Source organism: Myxocyprinus asiaticus, chromosome 2, assembly GCF_019703515.2.
Source record: "Myxocyprinus asiaticus isolate MX2 ecotype Aquarium Trade chromosome 2, UBuf_Myxa_2, whole genome shotgun sequence".
Classification (NCBI taxonomy): Eukaryota; Metazoa; Chordata; class Actinopteri; order Cypriniformes; family Catostomidae; genus Myxocyprinus; species Myxocyprinus asiaticus.
Genome location: NC_059345.1, coordinates 59153979 through 59174103, shown reverse-complemented (window position 1 = coordinate 59174103; position 20125 = coordinate 59153979). Strand labels below are relative to the sequence as shown.

General features: G+C 38.4%; 1 protein-coding gene across 1 annotated transcript in view; it reads right to left on the bottom strand.

The window, feature by feature from the left end:
* Positions 1-2024: 2024 nt before the first annotated feature.
* LOC127452754 (transmembrane channel-like protein 3) overlaps positions 2025-20125 on the bottom strand; it is a 43328-nt gene continuing 25227 nt past the window's right edge. Inside the window, exons 17-23 of the mRNA XM_051718445.1 lie at positions 15751-15861; positions 12806-12931; positions 12591-12669; positions 9554-9596; positions 9130-9394; positions 8949-9020; positions 2025-2898 (exon numbers count right to left, since the gene is read on the bottom strand). Coding sequence (XP_051574405.1) covers positions 2025-2898; positions 8949-9020; positions 9130-9394; positions 9554-9596; positions 12591-12669; positions 12806-12931; positions 15751-15861 — 1570 coding nt within the window. The remainder of the gene's footprint in view (positions 2899-8948; positions 9021-9129; positions 9395-9553; positions 9597-12590; positions 12670-12805; positions 12932-15750; positions 15862-20125) is intronic.

Below are 20125 nucleotides of genomic sequence, written 5' to 3'. Positions count from 1 at the left end.
ACAGTAAACTTTGGCTTCAGTTATTCTTTAACAAAGTCATTTTAATGTATACGTATAAAAGCAACACAAATGGCACCTGTTTTGTAAATGTAGTAGTTTGATAACATTTAAATAATTATATATATATATATATATATATATATATATATATATATATATACATATACATATACAGGTGCATCTCAATAAATTAGAATGTCGTGGAAAAGTTCATTTATTTCAGTAATTCAACTCAAATTGTGAAACTCGTGTATTAAATGAATTCAATGCACACAGACTGAAGTAGTTTAAGTCTTTGGTTCTTTTAATTGTGATGATTTTGGCTCACATTTAACAAAAACCCACCAATTCACTATCTCAAAAAATTAGAATATGGTGACATGCCAATCAGCTAATCAACTCAAAACACCTGCAAAGGTTTCCTGAGCCTTCAAAATGGTCTCTCAGTTTGGTTCACTAGGCTACACAATCATGGGGAAGACTGCTGATCTGACAGTTGTCCATAAGACAATCATTGACACCCTTCACAAGTAGGGTAAGCCACAAACATTCCTTGCCAAAGAAGCTGGCTGTTCACAGAGTGCTGTATCCAAGCATGTTAACAGAAAGTTGAGTGGAAGGAAAAAGTGTGGAAGAAAAAGATGCACAACCAACCGAGAGAACCGCAGCCTTATGAGGATTGTCAAGCAAAATCGATTCAAGAATTTGGGTGAACTTCACAAGGAATGGACTGAGGCTGGGGTCAAGGCATCAAGAGCCACCACACACAGATGTGTCAAGGAATTTGGCTGCAGTTGTCGTATACCTCTTGTTAAGCCACTCCTGAACCACAGACAACGTCAGAGGCGTCTTACCTGGGCTAAGGAGAAGAAGAACTGGACTGTTGCCCAGTGGTCCAAAGTCCTCTTTTCAGATGAGAGCAAGTTTTGTATTTCATTTGGAAACCAAGGTCCTAGAGTCTGGAGGAAGGGTGGAGAAGCTCATAGCCCAAGTTGCTTGAAGTCCAGTGTTAAGTTTCCACAGTCTGTGATGATTTGGGGTGCAATGTCATCTGCTGGTGTTGGTCCATTGTGTTTTTTGAAAACCAAAGTCACTGCACCCGTTTACCAAGAAATTTTGGAGCACTTCATGCTTCCTTCTGCTGACCAGCTTTTTAAAGATGCTGATTTCATTTTCCAGCAGGATTTGGCACCTGCCCACACTGCCAAAAGCACCAAAAGTTGGTTAAATGACCATGGTGTTGGTGTGCTTGACTGGCCAGCAAACTCACCAGACCTGAACCCCATAGAGAATCTATGGGGTATTGTCAAGAGGAAAATGAGAAACAAGAGACCAAAAAATGCAGATGAGCTGAAGGCCACTGTCAAAGAAACCTGGGCTTCCATACCACCTCAGCAGTGCCAAAAACTGATCACCTCCATGCCACGCCGAATTGAGGCAGTAATTAAAGCAAAGGAGCCCCTACCAAGTATTGAGTACATATACAGTAAATGAACATACTTTCCAGAAGGCCAACAATTCACTAAAAATGTTTTTTTTTTTATTGGTCTTATGATGTATTCTAATTTTTTGAGATAGTGAATTGGTGGGTTTTTGTTAAATGTGAGCCAAAATCATCACAATTAAAAGAACCAAAGACTTAAACTACTTCAGTCTGTGTGCATTGAATTTATTTAATACACGAGTTTCACAGTTTGAGTTGAATTACTGAAATAAATTAACTTTTCCACGACATTCTAATTTATTGAGATGCACCTGTATATATATATATATATATATATATATATATATCTATATTGTTGGATGGATGTGCCCCCCTCTGATGGTGGTTATGGTCCTGGTCCATGAACTCCAAATGTGTTGAGTTAATCATCAGTATTCAGATTTAATGGATACATGCAAAATACACTTATACAGTTTGATAATCATTGTGCTTTCACAGGGCAAAACAGCAACTTTGACATGATAAAGATTTAGATATTGTAACTTTATGAATTATAATCTCTGTTTTAGCTATAAATAGGTTAAACATTTGAGCAGACAAGATCATTAGAGCCAGACACATTCAGTTTAATGCTGTTCTTGGATTTCTTTTTGGTCAGCTTCACGCTGGGCTTCAAGTACTTTTCCTTATTGTGAATGACCTGGATATATTGGTCCGTGCTGCTGTTTTGTTGGTCACTGCTGGACGCTAGTGATGCCGAATCTGACTCTGTCAGCGAGGGCTCCATTTTATGCCTGGTTTTGGGCTTTACATGTGTTTCACCATACCTGTGAGCCGACTCTGGGCCTTGGATGTTTGTTTGAGAGCAAGGATGAGAGCCATCATTTACCCATTCTTCTTCCTGGCCATCCTCCTCTTCCTCGCCATATAAATCCTGCTCCATTGACAATTGACTGTTAGTTGTATCGCCAATGTAGAACCTCGCAGTCTGGTGGAGATCTGAGAGTGATCGTTGACGGTACGTTTGTCTGAACGATCCCCTCCTTGTGCTGCTCTTAGGGTCTTCCTCTTCCTCCTCCTCTTCCTCACTGAGGTGTGGCTGATAGCTTCGGTGAGAGGTACGAGGAATATAACACTTTACGTTACGAGGATACAGCTCTACGATCTCTGTTGGTTCATCCTCTAGGAGATAATGTCTTGGTACACGTGTTGTGGAGCGCATTAACTTCTTGCGAGCTTCATGTTCGTTGACAATGACGAAGCGTGTTGTATGGGCTCGGCAGCCAGCGTTGCTCTGAGCTGTGATTATGCTGGGCTCGGTGTGCATGGGGTGGAAGGTCTTGCGATACAGTGGATCAGAGTGGATGTTCTTGGCATACCGTGTACAGGCGTTGTAGGCCATGTGATGATAGGATTTGGACCGGCAGGAACCACTACTTAAGTACCCAGCATGCCTGCATATCAGAGATAGTAATGTTAATTCACAACTGTATTCACAGAAATGAAGACATTTTCACTATACTGTATTATGCAGATGGCAAATTATGTTGTTTAAAGGGATAGTTCGCCCAAAAATGAAAAATTCTGTCATAATTTACAGGGTGAGTAAACGATGATAGAATTTTCATTTTTGGGTGAACTATTCCTTTATGCTATGAGTGCAAATGGTTGAGATGAAGTTGGAAATTTACTTTTAAAATGTAAGCACTGTCTTTCCCTATACCAATTATCTAAAATGATGGCATAACATGAACAGTAGTTTCATGTTTAAAGTCAACATGAAGTCAAAATTAACCCTGTTTACTATCTTAATACATGTTCCTGTTCTTATTCTGCATGATACATTGGTAATAATTTTTCTGAAAATAAGTTTTTGTCTTCATAATCTTTTCTGATTAAACATTTTTATTGATTCATATAGATAACAAGGAAAAGCAAAACATATATACACAGAATCAACATTTAACCCCCTCTATTACCCCTCCCAATCCCCAACCCCACCCTGACCATCAACAACATCCCTGTGGTCACACATGATTATAGACACACACACAAAAAAATAAAAACATATATATATATATATATATATATATATATATATATATATATATATATATATATATATATATATAAAATAATCACACACATTTAAAACTAAACTTTTCTCTCCACTGCCCCTCCCCGAGAGCCCTCCAAAAACGGCAAATAGCTGCCCCATTTCCCATCAAATGAATCCCAATTCCCCAGCCTTCTACATAACACTTCCTCAACAGCCGCCACCCTCCCCAACTCCGTGCACCATTCTTGAAATGATGGCGCTCCAGCTGACTTCCATCCCATTAAAACAATTTGTCTGCCGATCATAACACTGGTTAGGACCCAATTTTTTAATGTGTTTATCCCCTATATTGATGACCGCCCCATCGCCTAAAATACAGAGTCTGGGGCAAAATGAAATTTGAGTGCCCAATACATCACACATAAAACTCTGAACTTTCAACCAAAATTCTTGGATCTTAACACACCACCAAAAAAACATGGGTTGTGTCTCCATCTTCTGATTGGCATCGCCAGCAGGTGGGTGTGTCTTTAAGACCAAGCCTATACAATCTAGAGGGGGTCCAAAAGAATCTATGTAAAATCTTGAATTGCATAAGGCAAACCCTTGCATCTCTAGATGCAGGCTTTACGTTTTTTAGAATCCTAGCCCACACTCCCTCCTCCAATACCAAGTTTAGATCTTTCTCCCATAATCTCTTGAGAGAAGCTGAAGCTCCGTCCCTCAGACTCTGAATTAGCAGGGAGTAATACACTGATGCCTCATGACCGTTTCCAAAAGCAGTAATCACCACTCCCAGAGTATCTGAGTATGCTACTCCAAAAAATAGTATAGAGCAGGTGGCGCAGCTGTAAATACCTAAAGAACTGAGATCTGGGAATCCCAAAATGTTGGACCATATTTTCAAAGGATCTCAACACTCCACTCTCATATAGGTCACTGAGCGTATTAACCTCCTTCTCAATTCACTCTGTCCAGCAGAAAGGGTACTTATTAATACATACTTTTGGGTTCAGCCATATTCTCGAGGCTACATTTAAATAAATTAAACACTCTGGACACTTTTGTCCATACAGAGTGCAAATGCGAGATAACAGGGTGTAACTTAACTTCTCCAGTTAGTTTCATAGAAAGGCTTTGCAATGGCGAAATAGGGGCAAGAACTTCCTGTTCAATACAAAACCAGGGAGGGTCTCTCTCAGATGGAAGCAACCAATGAGCCAAATTTCTGAGACCGAATGCATAATAATAAAACAAAATCTTGTGTAGGCCTTTGTCAATCGGCCTATGCAACTTACTGAAATGTAATCTGGGATGTTTACCCTTCTAAATGAAGGACTTCGCTATGCTATCAAATTGCTTGAAATAAGAGAGGGGGACATCTATAGGGAGAGACTGTAGCAGGTAGTGGAATACAATTCATTTTAATAACATTAACCTTCCCAATCATCGATAAATGTAATGAAGCCCACCTGCCCACATTGCTCGAAAATCTTTTTATTAAAGGGTCAAAATGAACTAACTAAATCACACAAATTTGCAGGGAATAAAATACCCAAATACTTAATGCCCTGTTTGGGCCACTGGAAGGCGCCCGGCTGAAAAGCTGTTACCGGGGAGTACACTGTCAGAGCCAAAGCTTCGGATTTAGACCAATTAACTTGATTTTGAACTTAATTTCGAACAGGAATTAATAATTCTGTGGAGGCAAGGCATAAACATAGTAGGGTCGGAGATGAATAATAAAATATAATCTGCATAAATCAAAAGCTTATGCGCCACACCTCCTGCCACCACCCCTGGTAAATCATCCTCTTTTCTTATCGTGGCTGCTAATGGTTCCAGGGCAAGACAGAACAATAATGGGGAAATAGGGCAACCCTGACGGGTGCCCCTATCCAGAGTAAAATAATCCGAAATGAATCCATTCATTTGTACCGCCGCTACCGGGTGTCTATTAAGTAACTTAATCCAACCAATAAAAGTATTCCTGAACCCGTACATTTCCAAAATCCATTCTACCATATCAAACACCTTTTCGGCGTCAAGTGAGATGGCAGCGACCGGAGTCTGATCATTCGCACTGACCACATGATATTGATGAAACGACTAATGTTATCAGAAGTGCTATGGCCCCGAATAAACCCCACCTGATCTATATGTATAAGAGATGTCATAACTTTACTTAATCAGTTAGCCAAAACTTTAAAAAATATTTTAACGTCTAGCTGTATCAGGGAAATTAGACGGTAACTCTTACACTCACTAAGAATCAGACTGATCTGGGCTTGTGTCATGGTTGGTGGAAGCAAAAGTGGAGCCAGTTCTGTAGCATAAGGTCTAAAAAAACTCAGCGGCAAAGCCATCTGGCCCCGGAGCCTTGCCTGTAGGCAAGGCCTTAATTACCTCGCCAAGCTCCTCCAAGGTTATCTCCAAATCAAGAGAATTTTTTTGCTCAGCTGTCAGTTTAGGAAGTTCTAATGGTTCCACAAAGTTTCTAGTATCCTCATCAGTAGACGAAGACGTGAAACTATAGAGATCAAGATCAAGATCTTTAATAGCATTATTAATATCAATGGCTGAGGTAAATATTTCACCACCAGCAGATTTCACTGAGGGAATGGTAGAAAAAGACTCTCTCTGTTTTATATTATTTAGCCAGACGTTTTCCTGCCTTGTCCCCTTACTTAAAGTATGACTGTCTTGCCCTGAATAGCCAAAACTCCACCTTCCGCAACAAAATAGTATTATATCTGTATTTCAATCGGGTCAATTCTCTGAGGCCATCAGATGACATTCGGCGCTTCAGCTCTGCACTTTTAATATTCCCTACCAATTCCACGAGTTCTTGTGCTTTGGATTTTTTGGTGAATGAGGCATACTGTATGATCCGGCCCCTAATAACCGCCTTAAGTGCCTCCCAAGCCACGCCCACAAGGATACTAAGAACCAGTTGGTCTCCATATAAACATTGATTTCAGTCTTTAACATTTGTTGGAATTCAGGATTTTGCAAAAGGGATACATTAAAGTGCCAACTATATGATTTCCTTTTCTCCATATGTGGCAACACCTCTAAACTCACCAGGGCATAATCTGAGACTAAAATGTTTCCAACTGAGCAATCAACAACAGATGAAACACATCCTGTGAAATGTCTATGTTGCTCTAGGGGTCTTGAACACTTTTGATTCACTATGATCAAGGACTGAGTCCATCAAAAGATTAATGACTCCTCTCAATATTATATCATGAGGGGTGCCAGTGGCTTGCTAAAACAATTATGATTTTTATGAATTATGATTCTTCCTAATTTATCTTTAACATGTTTGAGACATTTGAATTGTAGATGCTTACTTATTAGTGTAATGACTCGCCTGCTCTTACTTGAGCCAGCACTAAAGAAAATAAGTCCACCGCATATCTTCCCAAATTTTTCAGCTTCCTGCAGGGGAAGATGCGTTTCTTGATGAAACACTATATCATATTTCTTACACTTAAGAAGAGAAATAACCTTCCTTCTTTTTTTGGGGTGCCCAAACCCATTTACATTCCATGTGGAGAGAGACAATCCACTCATATTAACATTTGACATTTTGACATAATTGAAAAAATAGATTGTGTGTCAAAAATAAAATTATAAAGACCACATTCCAACATTAGCACAACAATCAAACCCCAAACTTCCACCCGAACCAAACAAACAGAAAAAAGAAAAATGTGCGCATTAACCCCACGCACGACAGCGCCAACTGGCATCCATCCCTCTAAACTCAAACAGTCCATGTACACCTACGAGAGCCCCCGCGACAACTTTACCCTCGGATTGCTCAAGTCTGGTATTTCTATACAAATTTTATGAGACAGAATTACACAACAAAAGATAATCTATAAAACAAACTCCAGCCAATAGGCAGAATAAACACAAAGATTGTAGATTCATCCTCATAACTGTCCCGAAGGTGTGTTACTTCACAAAACAAACTCCAGCCACTAGGCGTGACCAGCACAAAAAGAAACAAAAAACAGTTCCTCGGGCAGTCCAACAAATGTTCAGTGTGTCGGTCCCCTCAGCTGCAATGTGAGTACCACAAAATAACTTACTCCACTAACTTTATGAAGGACATTGCTTGCTGGGGACATGTAAATGTTTTACGGCCATCCTTAGCATCTATTCTCAATTTGGCTGGGAACATCAGTACAAAAGCGACCTTTTGTTGATGAAAGAGTTTCTTGCATTCCTTGAATCGATCATGTTTCTCTCTTGTCGAATTCGCAAAGTCTGGGAACAAAAAAATTCTGTGGTTCTTCAAAGAAAGCCTTCCTTTACTCCTCACCTTGTGTAACACGAGATCTTTATCGGATGATCTCAGAAATTTGGCCAGAATTGATCGGGGCCTGTCTCCCTCAGCAGATCGTCAAGCCGGAACCCTGTGAGCACGCTTGATTTCCAGCTTATGGCCTGTTATGTCGAGCAGACTTGGAAAGAGCCTATCCAGGAATACAGAAATTGAACCTCTTTGGCCTCAGGAATTCCAACAATACAGACGTTATTCCACCGGCTACAGTTCTCCAAGTCCTCCAACTTCTCCCAGACACGCTCCAAATCCACCTTGGTCGTTAGCGGATTAGCAGATAATTCCCTCTCCGATGACTCCAGATAATCTATCCGTTTCTCAACATTCCACACTCTTGTAACCACCTCAGTGAATTTCGTCTCTATGACAGTGATCGATCGATGTATTACAGCAAGATCCTCCAAATCAGCAACGACCTTCGTCAGCATTGTCGACATGTTCAACATTTCTCACCGAATTTCCCTCATTTGTCCGACCAAACTGGCTCCCGGGCTCTGGGCCTCCAGGGGGGTGTCAGCTTGAGCACGTAAGTGTCTTTTAATGTCTCCAGATCCCGAGGATTTTGAATTCTTTGACATATTGTCCTCCCAGAACAGTTATGGAACAGAGTGTATCAAATCTCACCGGTTTATGACATGAATAGTGTTAAAACTAGCAAAGTGCGCAGAACTCGGTGTTCACACATCCGAACCTCGCATGGCATCACGTCACTCCATCTTCAAAATGTAATCACTGCTCCACCTTCTTTAATCCCTCCTCTCCAACGACCTTATTCCATTGTGGTATTTAACACCCACTTTTCACTGTCCAATCAATTCCCGATGGATAAAATCAAGTCCTGCCTTACATGTTATCACTATAATTTTCTATTTTATAACTAAAGTAAAATGGGTTGGAAACAATGTTTCATGGTGATGTTAAAGCTAATTTAAAACCAGCAATTAAAAAAAAAATCTTCTAAGTACAGTAATATTTTAAGAGATATGTCCATTGCAGTCATAGGTAAAATATTTAATTGTAGTATAAGGATTAAATTACTTTTATGATTCACTGCTATTGCATGATCAAATTCCATGAGAATATCAAACCTGATGGGTATGTACTCCACTCGCCGTACTTGTCTTTGTGGAACTGAGGGGCTGCTGTACATTCTGAAAGTACTATACAAGTAAAAATTAAGGGTTGTGAAGCTCTGTGAACTGCAGATGTATGGATCTAAACAGCAATGAATGGAAATATAAAGCTTTTACACCACAGTGCAAAACAGACCTTTTGTGGATGTGCTCTGCTTTGTGTTTCTGTCGCACAGTTACTGTTGGACTCCGTGTCAGTCCACCAGTTCTGGGGACATCAGGCCTTGATGCAGACTGGGTTATGGTCCGGATGCTGTTGCCATGGCGGACACGAGATTCGAAGTTGGTGATGCTGCCATTGCAGCGTGGGGGGGAGATGGAGCGGGCTGAGGACTCCATACTGGTGATGTCACTGTCTTGTTCCAGCTTGATATCGCCACCCTCGGGTGCCTGTAGACGCGCTGTGAATCACACATTTACACACCCAAATGTTTAGGCATCTGGTGACAAGCTGATACTGTCTTATGACTTTATATATAGTGAGTACATAACTTTGGCCATGTCTGGTCAGCACTTAACAGTCTTGTATTCATAAAGGAGATTGTTTATAGATAAACTACCTGCAGCTAACTGAAACACTTTCTTCTTATCATCTGTCCGCTCCTGAAACAAGAGGAAATTTTATTAGTGTTGTTAATAAACTGCTGGAGGCAGGAGATGATATGGAATTTGATGTCTTAGGACAGGGTGGTATGACATTACAAACAGTGTGAGGGCAGAAATGTGACAAGTGCTAGAGATTTTGCTAACTGTTTATGATGCGGTAGATGTATTTGTGTGGCTATCAGTGGGAAGGACTGCTTTACATTATTTACATGTGAGAGTCATACATTAATCATACCGCCCACCCCTACTATGTCCAAATCCTGTTTCATTTGGGTTCCTCATTATAAATCATCACCTGGTAACTGAAATCCATCATAATGATATTCCAGAAACACTTTCTATGAAGCTCATATTTATAATGCAGTGTAAAGGTGTTATAATGACTTAGTATTGTCTCACAATACACCTTATAATATGTTATAACTTCTCATAAATAATTGTAACCACAGTTATAATACATTATAATACTTCTCTATTCATAGTTATACCTTACAGTGTAATGTAATATAATACAAGCAACATCCAATTTTATCTGCAAAATTTATTATGTATTATATATATTTGTAATGTACGTATATAATAGGTAAGCTTTAAGTAAAGTGACAAAAGCAATTTCTTCTTAAAATATAGCTGCAAGCAGCAATGACAGGCCCAAGCACCATGGGTCAATTTCCACCCAGTGGCTTTCGGAAAACAGTGCAAGGTGGACACATTTGGCATTATTCTAAACAATTTTGAAGCAATTTTGGTAAATATAAGAGGCCTATTTTAAAGTCTGTTGTAAGAGCCACACTTCCTGCTGCCAGGTGGTGGCACTATGACCGTGACCCAAAATAGTCACATCCATGTGATTAGCCCCCAAGACTAAACATACATCTCAATTTTGATCTAAATCACACATTGCACACAGAAGATATGAGACACTTCCTGTTTCCCATTTCTTGCCATTAATTTAAAGGTGCTATATGTAAGATTGACAACAAGCATTTAAAATGGGTACTGCAGTCCAAATTCAAAATATTGGAGAGTTGTCTGCCCCGCCCCAAACTCGAAGTTCATGTGGGTTGCCAGAATGAGTATACACAACAGGAACGAGTGAAACTGAAAATGTCAAGTGACGAGCTTTACACTGTAAGTTGATCAGCTAATGAAAACATTTGCAATGTTTTTATTGTTTATAAACCAGCTCGTGTGGATTTTTTCATTATCCAGTGCATTTGCTGCTTCCATGGCTGCAGCATGCAGTGTTGTTTGCTTGCAAACTTGTTCAAATCTGGCAACCCGGTGGTGTCGAAATACTACTGGTAAGTGGGCAGTGGGCGGGATCACACAGGCCAAAACATAAACAGAAATTCCGGCCCAGAATGGAAACTTCAAAGAAGAATATACTGCATTGTAGTGTACATAGCATGTAGCATTGTTATCGGAGAAGCCAGTATTTTAACTTAGCATGTTTCCTAATTCTCTAATGACTTGTTATGGTAATTTTATGATTTAGTTAGTAAAAATATTACATATAGCACCTTTAATGCCTCGCCATGGCAACGCTGTTCAATATATATAAAATCTGTTCACAATTTAGCCTCTTCAATGTCTTGGCATAATGTTGTCTAAATGTGGTGACAGTATTATGAATCTCTTAGGAGGAGTATTTAAAAGTTCAGAGACTGCAATATTCAAAAAATCCAAAATGTCCGACTTTCTGTTGGATGGAGCTAATAACTTTAATTATGAAAATTGTCCGGCCTGATGAGAACTATACATGTAGCCAAGGGTGTAGATTTGGCTTGAACATGGGGGTGGGGGGGGGTGGGGGGGTTGTAGCATTGTAACAGTATTCCTGTTACTGATATACCAGTAGTCTTCTTGGTGCAGCACTGTCATTGCACACATGAGCATTAGGGGGCGCTCTGTTTAAGAAATACATGAGTTCACCTAACCCTAACTTCCTATTTTCCATTTTTCACCATAAATGTATTGCTTTACCATGGCGACACCATTCAAAATATCAAAAATCCATTTTCAATTTAGCATCTACAATGTCTAGGCATGATGTTGCACAAAATTTGGTGCCAGTCACATGAATCCCCTAGGAAGAGAATTTAAAAGTTCAGAGCCTGCAATTTTCAGAAAATCCAAAATGGCTGACTTCCTGTTTTGAGTATGAAAGTTGTTCAGCTTGATGAGAACTATATACGTACCAATTCCGGTGACTGTAGTTAAAATGGGTGTGCTACAGAGCCCCCCTTAAATGCCCATTTTCAAGGGGGTACTACAGAGCCCCTCCAGCACGCTCAGTGCTTGGGCCCTAATAATAATCCTTAGAAGAACAATAGGGCCTCTGCACTTTCAGTGCTTGGGCCCTAAATATATCAGAAACTCGCTACATGTGTGATGTATGTTGATCACACATGTAGCCAGTCTTCTTGGGTGTAAACCCATTAAACTGATTCTATATTGGACTCTATTCAATAAACTTTAATGTTTGTGCATCTTATTTGGAGACTTATTTTATAAATAACTTCCATTATATATTTAACTTGTAATGTATTGTGTTACAAGTTTATGTTATTGCTGTTTATAAGAAGATATTGCTTTTGTAACTTTACTTAAAGCAGACAAAGACCACTTATATTATGATCACGTCTTTTGACTGTTTACACTATACAGCACTTATCAAATTAACTTTATTAGCTTCTGCTGCATTAAAATTGGATGTTTGCTTGTATTATAATACATTATACTAAAGTATAACTATGAATAGGAGAAATCTTAATAACTGTAGTTATAATTATTTATGAGAAGTTATAACTTATTATAATGAGACATTATGAATTCAGTAAAATGCATTTATAATGCACTGTAAAAGCATTATGCATAATACTGAATATATTCAGTATTATGCATTCATAACGCTTATAAAGTATACAAAAAGTACACATAGAAGTAAAGTACACAGAGGTTACTGATATTCCATTTAGAGAAACTCACGGTCTGCAGCTGCAATCTCAGCTGGCTGTTGGTGACTTTGAGTGATCTAGCGATGGACTGTAGGTAGTAGATCAGCATACTGAAAAAGACCGTGAGAGACAGAACTAAAATAATGGAGTCAGAAGGTGAAAACAACACAAGGTTGAGTACACTGAAGGCATTTGTCTTATGCTTGCCTAATCTAATTATTTTCTCTGTGATAATTAAAGACTTACAACAGTAGAAGCAATGCAGGCAGCACCACTACAGGACTGGTGACGTAACTCATCACTTTACTGAACCACAGCGGGAAGTCATTGTTAATGGTCTCGGAGATGATGTCATAAATTTTCTCCTGACCACTACAAAGTGGTAGAGGAAATGTAAAGAAAAGCAGTCAGCCATTAATTATATTTAAATGTAAATTATTAAGACTTGTTGCACAGCACTCTGGAATACCTGATTCTGATTGTTCAGTCATGGGATTCTGCGGTTACATTTTTTGCACAATGATTGTTAAACTGTATATTGATTGTTGTCTCAGGAAATTGATTTCCAACATAGCTGTGCTAATTTCATTGCTCTTGCATCACTCTGTGGTCTCTTTCTTTTCACATAATAATTATTTAAACATAAATCAATATTTCATGTCCTTGTATTTATTTATTTGGTAGGTAGCTGTGTAATACAACAAATAAGTGGAATGATCTACAGTCAGCCAATCATTTTTGCAAAATAAACCTCTTCAAAGTGATACAAGATCCCCCTCAGGAATAGTTCACCCTAAAATGAAAATTAATTTACTCACCCTTCTGCCATCCCAGATGTGTATGACTTTCTTTCTTCTGCTGGACACAAATGAAGATTCTTAGAAGAATATTTCAGCAGGTTCTCACAATGCAAGTGAATGGGTACCAAAATTTTGAAGCTCCAATATAAAGGTAATCCATACGACTCCAGTGGTTAAATCTATATATTCAGAAGTGATGTGATAGTTGTGGGTGAGAAACAGATCAATATTTAAGTCCTTTTTTCCTAAAAATTCTCCTCCCTGCCCAGTAGGTGGCGATATGCATGAAGAATATAAATAGCCAAAAACAAAAGAAGAAGAATGTGAAAGTGGAAATTGATAGTAAAAAAGGACTTAAATATTTATCTGTTTCTCACCCACACTAATATCGCTTCAGAAGAAATGGATTTAACCACTGGAGTCTTATGGATTACTTTTTTGTTGCCTTTCTTTGCTTTTTGGACCTTCAAAGTTTTGGTAGCCATTCGCTTGTATTTTATGGACCAACAGAGCTGAGAAATTCTTCTTAAAATCTTCATTTGTGTTCAGCAAAAGAAATAAAGAGTAAATGATGAGAGGATATATATTTCTAGGTGAACTATTCCTTTAATTGACTCTTCACTAAGCTCCACCCCACTTGGTTACCATTGCTTGCTCTGACAAGTTTTGCTAAACTTCCCATAGGAATTTACATTTAGGCATTTGGCAGATGCTTTTATCCAAAGTGTCTTACAGTGCCCTGATTACAGATCCACAACCTGGAGTTAAGTGCCTTGCTCAAGGACACAGTAGTGGTGGCTGTGGGGATTGAACCAACAACCTTCCACTTACCAGTTCAGTGCTTTAGTCCACTACACCACCACCACCAAGGAATGAATGGGATAATATTCTTACGTGGGCTGGAATGAAGAGTGACATTGTAAAGCATATTTATCTGAAATTTTTGGTTTAAAAAATTGTTAAATTACACAGTAATTTAATTTGCAAAACTGTTTTAACAGTTAACAGAACTTAAAATGTCTCATAACACCCTTACTATGATGCAGTGAACTTTTTATTTACTATCACCTTTACAAAGACTCGAATCAATACATTAATTAATTAACGTTATTAGCTTTCATTTACCTTGAAGCAATTGTACGTGTCCTTGCCGATGTTATACATGTTCATTTGGGATTGAGGGCTGACACAGTTTAATCCATAGTATGCTCGTCTCGAGATAAAAGAAAAAATAAAGAAAATGGAAAAATGGCTGATGGGAACAGTTGCTAAAATAGGATTGGCCAGAAACACTTAAAGCTGGGCTTAGTGAAGGGTCAATCTTTATTTATCACCATGCAATCAGGGAATTTGTTTTCGTGTTTTGTTTTCGCAGCTTTCGCATGATGTCACCATTAAATGGCACCATGTAGTAGAGTGATTCATATTATGGAAGTAGTGTATGCTTAAAGGGAAAGTTCAGCCAAAAAATTAAAATACTGTCATCATTTAATCACCCCAATGATGTGAATCTCTTGCAACTCATGACCATGACCCACTATGTTTGAATGTGCACAAGCATGAATTAGATTTGAGAGTACATCGGAGGGCAAGATTTTCTGCAAATAACAACTTTTATAAAGTTGAAATTTTGGTCTCTTTCACACAAATATGGCTTCAGAAGACTTAAAAATAGTAATATGGACTACACTTTATGCCACTTTTCTGTCCTTTATGGAGCTTGGCAGCCACTGTTCACCATTCACTTTTTCTTTTCTTTTTTTTTCTCCCCTTTTCTCCCCAATTTGCTATGCCCAATTCCCAATGCGCCCTAGGTCCTCATGGTGGCGTAGTGACTCTCAGTTGCCTCCATGTCTGAGACAGTCAGTCTGCATATCTTATCACATGGCTTGTTGAGCATGTTACCGCAGAGACCTAGCGAGTGTGGAGGCTCACTCTATTCTCCATGGCATTCACACACAAATCACCACACGCCCCACCGAGAGCGAGAACCACATTATAGCGACCATGAGGAGGTTAACCCATCGTGACTCTACCCACCCTAGCAACTGGGCCAATTGGTTGCTTAGGAAGTCTGACTAGAGTCACTCAGCACGCCCTGGATTTGAACTTGCAACTCCAGGTGTGGTAGTCAGCGTCTTTACTTGCTGAGCTACCCAGGCCTCCCTTCCCCCATCCACTTTCTTTGTATGGAAAGTAGTTTGGACATTCTGCCTAACATTTCCTTAACATTTATCTTATAACTATAAGAAATAAAATCATTAGGATTTGAAGTGATATAAGGGTGAGTAAATAATGACAGAATTTTCAATTTTTCCAGAACTATACCTTTAAATAGTATAGATTTAAAGAGGCAGCCCTTCATATATGTTGAGGACAGTTTTTATTTACCTGAAAGGTCCACAGTACTGAGATGGCCTGTATCTCACGATGGCAAAAATGGTCGGTAGCATACACAGAAATAGCATGAAGAGAAGCATCGCCAGATAGAAATTATTTGATCTAGGGAATCAAATAAAATTAAAACTGAGTATATCACATTTTTGAGTGGATTTTGAGTCTGTAACAAGATAGAACTACATTGATTTGACTGTTCCATATTATCTGACGATGATTATCCACTTCCATCAGTGGGATGATTTCTTTTTATCGTATACAGTGTCATTGAAGATGAAATATGTGTAGACTGCATGGTAATGTTTCACCTCACATCTGCAAGTGACTGATAAAACCCAAGTAGGGAAATGATGAAGCTGCAGTTAAGTACATCTGAAAAAGAGATTGACCAATGCAGTCGCTTGTCACATTAAAGCATTCATTGTTATCTCGGTACTCACCACACTGGAAAATGAGAGGGATCTGAATTCAATGAAGCAGAGAGTCCCTGATCCGCACACTGAATGCTCACTGATTTTAAATTAATCTCACAGCTCATATAAAATAAAATTGTATTTTACATCACAGACATTGTCAGAGCAATTTATACTCCAGTTTACTGTAGATCTTCACTAATGTTGTTCTTCGGCAAAAGAAAATATGTTGAAATGGGTTAGAAAGATTTCCAAACTAAGGGCCTCTTTTAATTGAGAGAGACATAGAAATTACAGTTCTTTTTATTGCATTTTACTGAAAACACGCGTAAGATTCTACCATATATGCAATTCAAAGGTTTTTGGGGTGTGATAACACTAGGTAAGTGCGTGACAGGCTGTGCCTGAAACCGAATGCCTTGTTACGCAGTCAATTAATGACTTAAAGTTTTTGAGTGGAGTGGGGTGTGGGACTTTTTTTTAAAGAATATCTATACAGTAAGTACTTTGCATTCATTTGAGGTTTGTCTTGAGCAACCCAAATTATAATTTACCACTAGCAAAATGTTAATTGTTTTTTTAAGACTTATCATTTTAAATAAAACTCTTTTTAATACTATCAGTATCAAGTTTTCAGTGTACTTTTAATTTACACTCACTGAGCACTTTATTAGAAACACAATACTAATACTGGGTAGGGACTCCCTTTGCTCTCAAAACAGCATCAATTCTTGGATGGATTCCACAATATGTTGGAAACATTCCTTTGAGATTCTGGTCCATGTTGATATGACTGCATCACACAATTTCTGCAGATTTGTCAGCTGCACATTCATGCTGCGATTTCTCATCCTACCACATTCAAAAGGTGTTCTATTGGATTCAAATCCAGACTGGGAAGGCCACTGAAAAACAGTGAACTCATTATCATATTCATGAAACCAGTTTGAGATGACCTTTGCTTTGTGACATCGTGCATTACCGCCAGCCTCTCACTTCCTATCAATGTCTGCCATGTCAAACTGCCAACTGTCTTATGTGAAAGCCAACATCAAAAAGCAGAGAGTGTCAATATAAAACATAACAAAATAAAGGAGCTTTGATGATTATGTATCAAAAATGAGCAACGTATATCAGTATTTTAAATGTGTCAGCTGTGAGGGGTTTTGGTATTTTGTTGGCTAATTATTGGTTGATGACAATGTGTGAGGTTAGAATGCATATATTAAATAGTAATAACTAGATTATTACATTTTTTAAGGAAAATGTGAGTGCTGCTGAACAAAACTAATTTCCATGATGCTAAGATGTTGATGGTTGCTAGGCTGTTTTGGATCATTGCTAGGGGGTTGCTTACTGGCCAGTCGCTTAGAAAAGTAAAAGAATACCATCTTCTCAACATGTCACATAACTGGAGGTACTGTATCAGTCATGTATGTAGTACAGGATTAAGTGGCAATGCTTAAAGGTTTAAAGGTGCACTCATTCATTTTTTCATAATTAAAAAAGCTTTACTCCTTAGCAATGAATTGTTATTTTGAAACATACATTACCGGTCAAAAGTTTTGAAACACTTGACTGAAATGTTTCCCATGATCTTAAAAATCTTTTGATCTGAAGGCGTATGCTTAAATGTTTGAAATTAGTTTTGTAGACAAAAATATAATTGTGCCACCATATTAATTTATTTCATTATAAAGCTAAAATTTAATTTAAAAAAAGTTTTTGAAATTGATGATTTGGACCAAATAATAAAGAAAAGCAGCCAATAAGTGCCCAGCATATAGATGGGAACTCCTTCAATACTGTTTAAAAAGCATCCCATGGTGATACCTCAAGAAGTTGGTTGAGAAAATGTCAAGAGTACATGTCTGCAAATTCTAGGCAAAGGGTGACTACTTTGAAGATGATAAAATATAACACAGTTTTGATTTATTTTGGATTTTGTTTAGTCACAACATAATTCCCATAGTTCCATTTATGTTATTCCATAGTTTTAATGACTTTACTATTATTATAAAATGTGAAAACAAATTATAATAAAGAATGAGTAAGTGTTTCAAAACTTTTGACCGGTAGTGTATGTACAGTATAAAATCATGACAACTCACATGAGAAGAAGACTCCAGTCATATCAGTAACCTTATGAAAGCTCTTTTTTGGTTCATGGAGAGGGTCCCCCTCATAGGGGCTGCCATGTTTGAATCACATGACCAGTCAAATACTACTGGCTTAATCTCAGTAACCATCCTGTTATTGGACACTTTAACTCATATATTAAATTAATCATGGCTGACTGTGAATAGTGAATTTTTACAATGGCATCTGAAACTGAAAACTACTGATTTTGAATTATGCTGCATCCATACTGCTAGGTTTCACTTTAAGTCCAAAATGACAAAAACAAAAACGCTACTGAGTGCACCTTTAAAAGGGTCGTAAAGTTGATAATCAAATTTTCCTTGATATTTAGACATATAAGTGGTAAATATACCATAAAAACATACTGTAAATTCAAAATTCAAAACTTCCTCCCAATTCTAAAAAGTGCATTTATGGTTACCACCCTGATGAAACATTTTGTTTTAAATCTGTCTATTTGTGATGTCACAAAACATTGCTCATTTGTATTTTCACATGCCACAACGTGTCACTGCCCGTCCACTGGTGCGCAGTTCTAGAGAGTAGGCCTTGTGTGGCTAACTATTCCTGAACACCAAATGGGACCCATCTGGACTATTTTGAATTATGCTGTATATAAACATGAACTATACAGACTCTTTGACTGCTGCCATGTATCTCGCCGCTTTTAAAAGACACGGTGTCAAGTTACAACTCTGAAAGGGAGAAGCAATTCTCTTTCATTTAGCTCCTTCCTCTTGTTGTTTTTAGCACAAACGCGTCACTAGCTCCACTGAATGGAATTGCAAAAATAAACAATTAAAAAATAAACAATATTTTCAAAACAGCTTTCCGAATACACTCTTCATCTGCCACTGGTCAAACAAAGGGATAATCCCGACTCCAACTCACACCATTGGTTGAGTAGTGTTGTTAGGGCGGGTCTAAGCAGGTCGCTCTGAAAAACAGAGCTCCACAGAGACACAATGGCCGTTTTCCAAATGGCATTTTTGTGCCCTGGAAGGGCACTGCAAAAAGGGGATGCCAAATGAAAGTAAGAAAATTATTTTAAGGGCCCTTCCACAAGACTGTTAGAGAAGGGTATATTTACAGGTGCATCTCAATAAATTAGAATGTCATGGAAAAGTTCATTTATTTCAGTAATTCAACTCAAATTGTGAAACTCGTGTATTAAATAAATTCAATGCACACAGACTGAAGTAGTTTAAGTCTTTGGTTCTTTTAATTGTGATGATTTTGGCTCACATTTAACAAAAACCCACCAATTCACTATCTCAAAAAATTAGAATATTTTGACATGCCATTCAGCTAATCAACTCAAAACACCTGCAAAGGTTTCCTGAGCCTTCAAAATGGTCTCTCAGTTTGGTTCACTAGGCTACACAATCATGGGGAAGACTGCTGATCTGACAGTTGTCCAGAAGACAATCATTGACACCCTTCACAAGGAGGGTAAGCCACAAACATTCATTGCCAAAGAAGCTGGCTGTTCACAGAGTGCTGTATCCAAGCATGTTAACAGAAAGTTGAGTGGAAGGAAAAAGTGTGGAAGAAAAAGATGCACAACCAACCGAGAGAACCGCAGCCTTATGATTGTCAAGCAAAATTGATTCAAGAATTTGGGTAAACTTCACAAGGAATGGACTGAGGCTGGGGTCAAGGCATCAAGAGCCACCACACACAGACATGTCAAGGAATTTGGCTACAGTTGTCGTATTCCTCTTGTTAAGCCACTCCTGAACCACAGACAACGTCAGAGGCGTCTTACCTGGGCTAAGGAGAAGAAGAACTGGACTGTTGCCCAGTGTTCCAAA